Source organism: Euprymna scolopes, chromosome 37 (genome assembly GCF_053919585.1).
Source record: "Euprymna scolopes isolate OS-2025 chromosome 37, ASM5391958v1, whole genome shotgun sequence".
In the NCBI taxonomy this organism is placed as follows: domain Eukaryota; kingdom Metazoa; phylum Mollusca; class Cephalopoda; order Sepiida; family Sepiolidae; genus Euprymna; species Euprymna scolopes.
In genome coordinates this window covers 48,231,297-48,239,964 of record NC_136518.1, presented here as the reverse complement: position 1 = coordinate 48,239,964, position 8,668 = coordinate 48,231,297, and the positions used below count along the sequence as shown (strand labels likewise).

General features: G+C 37.4%; 1 protein-coding gene across 1 annotated transcript in view; it reads left to right on the top strand.

Annotated features, from left to right (window-relative positions):
- Nucleotides 1–8,668, top strand: part of LOC145261145 (FGGY carbohydrate kinase domain-containing protein-like) — a 79,826-nt gene that overhangs the window by 56,151 nt on the left and 15,007 nt on the right. The window contains exons 11-12 of the mRNA XM_080119443.1: nucleotides 3,194–3,350; nucleotides 7,270–7,344. Of these exons, the coding sequence (XP_079975569.1) occupies nucleotides 3,194–3,350; nucleotides 7,270–7,344 (232 nt within the window). The remainder of the gene's footprint in view (nucleotides 1–3,193; nucleotides 3,351–7,269; nucleotides 7,345–8,668) is intronic.

Here is an 8,668-nt window from a genome sequence, read left to right as displayed (position 1 = left end):
AATAAGACGAGTTCTTGCTGTGAATATTTTTCGAGGAGGAACCAGAGATTGGAGCTCAGTCGAGTAACTTCCATGGAACCTGTTTGGCGTCCAACTAGTAATATTTGTTATGTCATTATTATTATATTTAGTTTAACATCCGTGTTGGACCGCTTTAGGAAATTGACTTCTAAACTAACCTATTTCTGTCCAGGTTCTCATTTATCCCTCTTTCTCTTAAGTCCAGTCTTGTTAATTCCTCCTGTTTTCCTTCGCCTTTCCCTGTGAACTGATCCTGCTGCCACAACTGTTCTACTAAAAGGTATGGTAACCTCATAACTCTTGCTTCCCTTATTTTATCCTTTAGTCCTCACATTCCATGAGCAATGTTTCTAATAAAAGAAAGAAGAATTGCTATTTTTCTGGGTCAGAATATATATTTATGTAACACTTATCATTGGCTAGTTTTTGATCTTGAAATAGTATTATGTGTTTATTTATTTAGCTCCTTAAATCAAGTGACTTCATTCCTTGTCTGGAGCAATTTCTGTTAAAAAAAAACAAAGGAAAAAAAAATAACTCTCATCCATTCTTTTAACTCTTTACCACCAAAAATTTTTTTCTGTAATAAATAAACTTTTTAATCATGAAACCCATGCGTGACGGAAGATAGCATGCAACTGGCACACAAACATAAACAACCCCCTCATTCACTTGTTGAATAATGCAAAGACCTGTACTTTGAAAACCAGTTGGGCTGACACACCTTAAGAGTAAGAAATATTGTTTTTTGAACGGCAACTTAAAAGTACAATTTGTCAGTAAAGGATTGATGTGACCAGACCAACAAGGTCTCCTGTTCTGTAAACATCTCTCTATACTGTCCAAATTTAATCTTCCTTTGAAGTCATCAGAAATTAGTTAGTAATGTCAAAAGTTTCTTGAATTACTCCCATCCCTTCCTAGCTCTTGCAATTACACTTAGCACCTGCTCCTATCTGTACTCCAATGACGTCACCTGTCATATTCATTAGATTTAGATTAACCTTCTTATAACCTGGTTGAACTAATTTTTTCAGTCGTAAATAAATGAATATAATGGTATAAATAAAGTGGAAATTGATTCAAACATGCCGTGTACGTATTGTTGCCAATTTAGTATTTTTTCCATAAAAAAATAAAATAAAAAGAATCTGATGTGTAAAATTCACAGACACGTTTAATTTTACAAACGAAAACCCGTCATATGAAGAAGATGAAATTATATTCCCTCAAATAATTAAAACAAACGAAGACAATAAAAATGACACAGTCGGACGATTCTATTTATAAACGATGCTGCTAGGAACTGACGAATTGAATTAATTCACGTTCTGCTACAAACCAATCAGAAACCAGAATTGCTTCATAAATATTAAACTTTTTCTGGAGCAATTTCACATGTTTTTTTCCGTCTCGACACTGTAAGAATATTTTGCTCTGTGGAACTGTCTACTGCAAACAAGTCACCTCTCAGGACTTGTGTGTAACAACGAACCATCGGAAACTGTTCTGTCTACTGCAAACAAGTCACCTCTCAAGACTTGTTTAGAACAACGAACCATCGGAAACTGTTCTGTCTACTGCAAACAAGTCACCTCTCAAGACTTGTTTAGAACAACGAACCATCGGAAACTGTTCTGTCTACTACAAACCAGTCACCTCTCAGGACTTGTTTAGAACAATGAACCATCGGAAACTGTTCTGTCTACTACAATCCAGTCACCTCTCAAGACTTGTTTAGAACAACGAACCATCGGAAACTATTCTGCCTACTGCAAACCAGTCACCTCTCAAGACTTGTTTAGAACAACGAACCATCGGAAACTGTTCTGTCTACTGCAAACAAGTCACCTCTCAGGACTTGTTTAGAACAATGAACCATCGGAAACTGTTCTGTCTACTACAATCCAGTCACCTCTCAAGACTTGTTTAGAACAACGAACCATCGGAAACTATTCTGCCTACTGCAAACCAGTCACCTCTCAAGACTTGTTTAGAACAACGAACCATCGGAAACTGTTCTGTCTACTGCAAACCAGTCACCTCTCAGGACTTGTTTAGAACAATGAACCATCGGAAACTGTTCTGTCTACTACAATCCAGTCACCTCTCAAGACTTGTTTAGAACAACGAACCATCGGAAACTGTTCTGTCTACTGCAAACAAGTCACCTCTCAAGACTTGTTTAGAACAACGAACCATCGGAAACTATTCTGCCTACTGCAAACCAGTCACCTCTCAGGACTTGTTTAGAACAACGAACCATCGGAAACTGTTCTGCCTACTGCAAACCAGTCACCTCTCAGGACTTGTTTAGAACAATGAACCATCGGAAACTGTTCTGTCTACTACAATCCAGTCACCTCTCAAGACTTGTTTAGAACAACGAACCATCGGAAACTGTTCTGTCTACTGCAAACAAGTCACCTCTCAAGACTTGTTTAGAACAACGAACCATCGGAAACTGTTCTGTCTACTACAAACCAGTCACCTCTCAGGACTTGTTTAGAACAATGAACCATCGGAAACTGTTCTGTCTACTACAATCCAGTCACCTCTCAAGACTTGTTTAGAACAACGAACCATCGGAAACTATTCTGCCTACTGCAAACCAGTCACCTCTCAAGACTTGTTTAGAACAACGAACCATCGGAAACTGTTCTGTCTACTGCAATCCAGTCACCTCTGAAGACTTGTTTAGAACAACGAATCATCGGAAACTATTCTGCCTACTGCAAACCAGTCACCTCTCAGGACTTGTTTAGAACAACGAACCATCTGAAACGTTTCTGAAACTAAACATGGCTTACACTTCTAGAAGTTCAGTATAACTACTAGATTCCTCCAGATTGCAACTGTCCATTGCTTACATTCAGTATGTCGCCATCTGTCTCAGAGAATTTCGTTTGTTGTCATAAACACGCTATTTTCAAACACTATGGATAATAATCAAGGTAAGTTTAGGAATGCAAAAATTCTCAGTGGTAGTTTAACTCTTGGACTTCATAATTCTCCCAGTTTGAAGACAATCATAGTATTTTTACCCTTTTAAATTAACTAAAATTAACAATAAATATTGTTTTAATCATCTACATCATAATTCAGGTCATAAAGGGTTAAAATCCTCATTTTCAATTTTTTTTTTCTTTCTGTCTCTTATGCTTTTTTTCAGGAAGTGTCATGTTTTTACCATCCTCAATGAAAGTCTCCAAGACCTTAAAGACAAACAAGGATTAAAATCTGTTGCTTTCCTCACTTCCGATTTGCATATGTGGCCAGATTTCCATGGTAACCGGTCCCCACTGGCTGACCCAAATCTCCGAGGAATGGTAAACATTGCTATTTGTGTTATGTACCTGAAATGTTTTTTATGAGCCAAGAAAGTTTTATTAAACAAAATATTCCCTAATTATGTAATTCCCCAACAGTTGAAAATACACCCATCACTAAATTATCAATAAAATGTATTGAAGGAACGTCCCATAGGGTGCATGCTTACATCAAATACATAGGTGAAATTCCAAAATAGGCATTGCAGTTGTAGATGTGTGGGTATCCAAAGATGTTATATTAACTAGCATAAATTCAGGTAACAGAGTGCAGACATGCGTATGGTGGCAGCAGCAGCAACAACCAACATGTGCAAGGTGACATAACTGCGAGGAAAGAAAAAAAGATTATAAAGAGGACAGAGAGAGACGTGTTACACTGGTGGTCTTGGAATGACATATATATATATATATATATATATATATATATATATAATTATTAAAGACTCTCTAAAGAAGTCGTTCCTCAGTGTCTGCCACATTAACCACTACCAGTGGTCTACTCTCGCTGCTGACCGTGACACCTGGCGATGCACTGTTCACCAGGCTGTCACCTCCTTTGAGGTCTCCTGCACAGAGAATCTGTGGGAGAAATGCTGCAGGAGGAAGATCCGGGAAGACTCAGCAGCCATACCTGACGAGACTTTTGACTGCAGCTGCTGCAGCCAAACTTGCTTGTCCCACATCAGGCTCGTCAGCCACAAGCATGCCTGCAGTCGATGTGGACAGCCCCCTTCATAGGATCTTTGTTCACGAAGTCAAGCTAAGAAGAAGGAGACTATAATAAATATTTCAATCTATGCAAGAGGGTGTGTGTGTATTTTTTTCCATTCAACTAGTTGACCTACCCTTCATACCACTTAGTCTTATTCTTAGATAAACCCTCCTCCACACATTAACTGGATGTTTTTTCATCTTTTATTGGTTTGTTTATTCACGTTTCGGAGCCCGTGGCGCAGTTGATAGAGACGTTGAATCTCTACAGTTCCAGATGAACATTGTCTGAAGATAGCAGTTTCAATCCCACCCAAAGCGTGCCAGAGGTTTACTAGGCCAAAATGTGGTGAGACGACAACAACTACGGATGGCAGTGATGACTGAGAATGCAGTTAGGAGTACCACCTGACGAAGGCCAGAGGAATAGTTGGCCGAAACGTTGTGAATAAACAAACCAATAAAAGATGAAAAAACAACAACTAATAAAGATGCGAATAATAGTCCGAAATAAAAATAAAATTAATATATATAATGCTCATCTCAAAAATGAATTCCGATTAAGGAATAATATATATTAACTGGATGTGTATCTTTTTTACACAAGTCTATTGACAATTTCTGTTTTCCAGACAGTGATGTTCCCAGTACTTCCCAGTACACAAGACCATAAGAGACTGTGTAGAATCAAGAAGAAACACATATGCTAGACAATGACAGCCATTGGAGTTTTTTTTAATGATATTTATGATAATGATATCACTTGTAAAAAAAAAAGGGGGAGGGGATTATATAAATGACCTGAAGTAAATTGTTTGTCTTTTTTTAATTTTCTATTTAGATTTGATATACAATGTAATAAATACGCTACCGGGGGAATGTCATAGTGAGAAAGAAAGAGGAAAGAAAGAAAAAGATTATAAAAAAAGAAAAATGTGATCCCGAGAAGGACAGAGATAGACATGTTACACACGGTGGCCGAGAGTGACAGGGAAAGATGCTTCCTAAACATGATTGAACAAAAACAGGGTACCACATATTTGATATGGTAGAATCTTAAGCATATTGGAGTACGAGAAGACTTTTGAACAAGAGACAAGGCGTTATTCTGAAAGTACCTGTAAATAAATGTCTGTTGTTTCAACTGTTTAAAAAAAAGTGAGCCGAATTGCTTCCTTGCGACTGTCTGCATACAACGTGTGAGTCCCAGATATTGATGTGTAATGACTGCATTACACATACATCAATTTGGCATAAAGCATTCATTCTAACTCAAACAACTGTAATTATTGCTGTTAATGTTAATGGTAATGTTAAAAATATAATATATATATATATATATATATATATATATAAATGACAAAAAGTCTATATTCTAAATTCCAAGATGTTGTCTATCTTACTGTTTATTTCTTTCAGCATGTGAAAATGTTCATTTTTTGACAGAATCTGTTTCGTAGCACAGAAACATATAATTATTATGTCCATTTTTAAAATCTTTTCTGCCTTGACTCATCAGAAGGTAGATGTTTCTCGCATGCCTTTCTATCTAGGGATTTCCCCTTCCTTCCTTCTCTTCAAAAAAAAAAAATGCTCCATTGCCAAAAGTGTGCTTATTCATAAAGTCTGAAGAAATGCTGGTTTTGAAAATTTTCAAACGACATAATGCTTGAAATTGTCAAACTGGACATGGAAACAATTGTAACGTAAATTGAAATACACTTTTTGTTGCCACCAACACCTTGTTTTGAAGTCTTGTTTTTGCTTACACAGTATATTAATGCTCAATTATAAAATTTGATAATTTTGTTGCTTACTCTTTAAGTCAAGCATTTTTGGCTTAAAACTCATTGGTATATGAAAATTTACTGAATTTCACGAACTCAGTATAATTACATATAAGTCTATATATATATATATATATATATATATATATATATATATATATATATGAATGACTCAATATAGTAAGGAGTTTAGTTTTCTATGTAAGAAATATTCAGCATGCATATTAGTTCGAAAAAAATCGTAAATGAAGAATGAAGTCATGTTCTAATTTAAGTCAAAGTTCTTAAATGAATTTAATTTACCTCAACTGTTAACTATGCTGTACTTTATATATTATTTTTTATTTTTTGGAATTCTTTGAGATGAGGCTTCATAATTTGTGTATTGAATTTTTTTCACCGACTGTTATCCTCATCTTGATAGTTGCTGTTTCACAATATTTTGGCCAACTAATCCTTTGGCCTGCTTTGGGTAGGATTGAAAGCGCTATCTTTAAACAATGTTTACCTTCGGGGCCCATGGCGCAGTAGATAGTCATTGAGTTTCTATGGTCCCAGGTGAGCATTGTCTGGAGATAGCAGTTTCAATCCTACCCAAAGCAGGCCAGAGGATTAATTGGCCAAAACATTGTGAGACGACAACTATGGAAGGCAGTAATTACTGGGGATACAGTTACAAGACTCAGCATTCCTATCACGTAATTAATCACCTGAAGAAGGCAAGAGGAATAATTGGCCGAAACATGGTGAAACAAGAACTATGAAGATCAGGATAACAGTTCGCAAAAAAATTCAATGCACAAATACTGTACTTTACCCACAGAAAACAGCTAAGTCTCTCATTGAGACGTTGTAAGGAGACAGCTCCATGAATAATTACATCTGTAGTAGTTGCAAAGGTTTAGTGGCATTATATGAGAATTAGTAGTGTAATGTTATAGAAGATGTTCTCATTTCATTCTTCCTCTCGTCTGTCGACCCCGTTGAAATGCCAAACAAATAAAACAAATACTTTCAACTCACGTTTTTTTTGATAGACACTTTTATTTCCTGTCGGTGCTTTCCATTATACATAACAAATTTCGACAGAGCTATCACTGACTAGCAGGAATTCATTATCGTCTACTCTCTTTTTTCTTGCTGTCACGTCTCTCCCACTCCACTCTCTCTGTATTACTGTCCCTGCTGCTATCTCTGCATGATGTCACCAGTCCTGCTACCTCGTACTGCTCCTCTCTCTATTTTACTGCAGTGATTGCTGTCTACGTGATATTGTTGCACACTATGGTACATTAGAAAACCAGTGGTGGTGGAGGGGGGGTATTGTTTGAGATGGCTGAGATCTATTCTCTTCAAGTGTTTTTCTTAACACCTGTTATTGCATGCTTGTATTTCAATATTTTTTTTTTATTTTGCAGATATCTGGTTTAACTTTGTCATCCACATTAGAAGATCTTGCTCTCCTCTACCTGGCCACCATTCAGGCAATTGCAGTAAGTCACAACTGTTCAAGTTTAGCTATAACAGTCACTGACAAGTAATACAAAATAGATTTAATAATAAAAAAAAAAAACAGTAAAAAGGTAGATGTAGGGGAGGGTGCCATTCCTTGCCCAAGATTACACCACTTACCCTTGATCCTCATCTTATGATGCTTAGTGTCTATTCTCTTCCATAGACAGGCTCTAAAAATAGCCTTCAATCTAATAAGCCCCAAACTATAAACCAAGCTCCAACCCCTGTCCCATTGCCACAATGGTTGCTGCTTTACATATACTTTAATGAAACGTGCTCTGACAAACTCCTAGCACTGGTACCCCCTAGAGGTATATACCCTCAACTAACCTGAACAGACATATCCCTTAACCCTCCAGGATCATTATTTCATGCAACATGTCTTGCGCAAAAATAGCCTGGTGGCACCCATCCCTCTCCAGACTCTGAGCACATACAGCACCTGGTATTACCAAATAGTTATCCATTTTAGTATTGGCCAAGCTCAACGTCACTCAACTTTGATGATCTTATGGGAACCGGTGTGTCAACATGATTATGCTGTATAAACTAACCTGGCAAGCAGCAAAATCCCACTCCTTCAATGTTTAAGTTTCTAGATGCCAAAAAGCCTTCAACTCTGATGGTTTCTCCCCTTGGACTGCTAAACTTTGGAATTCTTTTTTTGTTCCCTGCTACCCTGCCTGTACTAACATGCAGAATGTAATGTGAACAGAAATCTCGCTGCTCAACTTCCTACATTACAATTGTGCAACCAAGTGCTCCCCTGTTCGACAACAATCACCAACCCCAACACTGTTTCCATGGTCTTTTTCTCTTTCATCTTCTCTGCTATCATCTCACATTGGCGATTGCCATAGGGCATGCAAGGGTTTACAAGTATAAAAAATTAAACAACGTAAGAGAAAATACAAACTCCGACATGTTCCATGGATATCAGTTGGGCTCTGGATGAGAGTGTGACACCATCATTCGAAACGACCCTCTAAACGCTAGTTGTTTGTTGAGTCCTCTTTGTCATCGATTGACATCAGCCCATAACGGCCTCCTAAAACTCTCTTGATCTAGTCCGTGTCACAACCTACCTTCAACTATCCCCAACTGGAAATTGTCCTGAACTGTCACAAACTGAAGATTATCTCTAAATTGTCACAAAACTAACTCTAAATACATTCACCTTTATGTCCAATCACTGGTCCAAGTCACTGCTGGTCCTGGATATGACCTTAAACTATATCCGATGGTGAGGCCCCAGCTTGCAGGCTTTGGGGAATATAGAGCCACCCTTTAATTGACAATGCT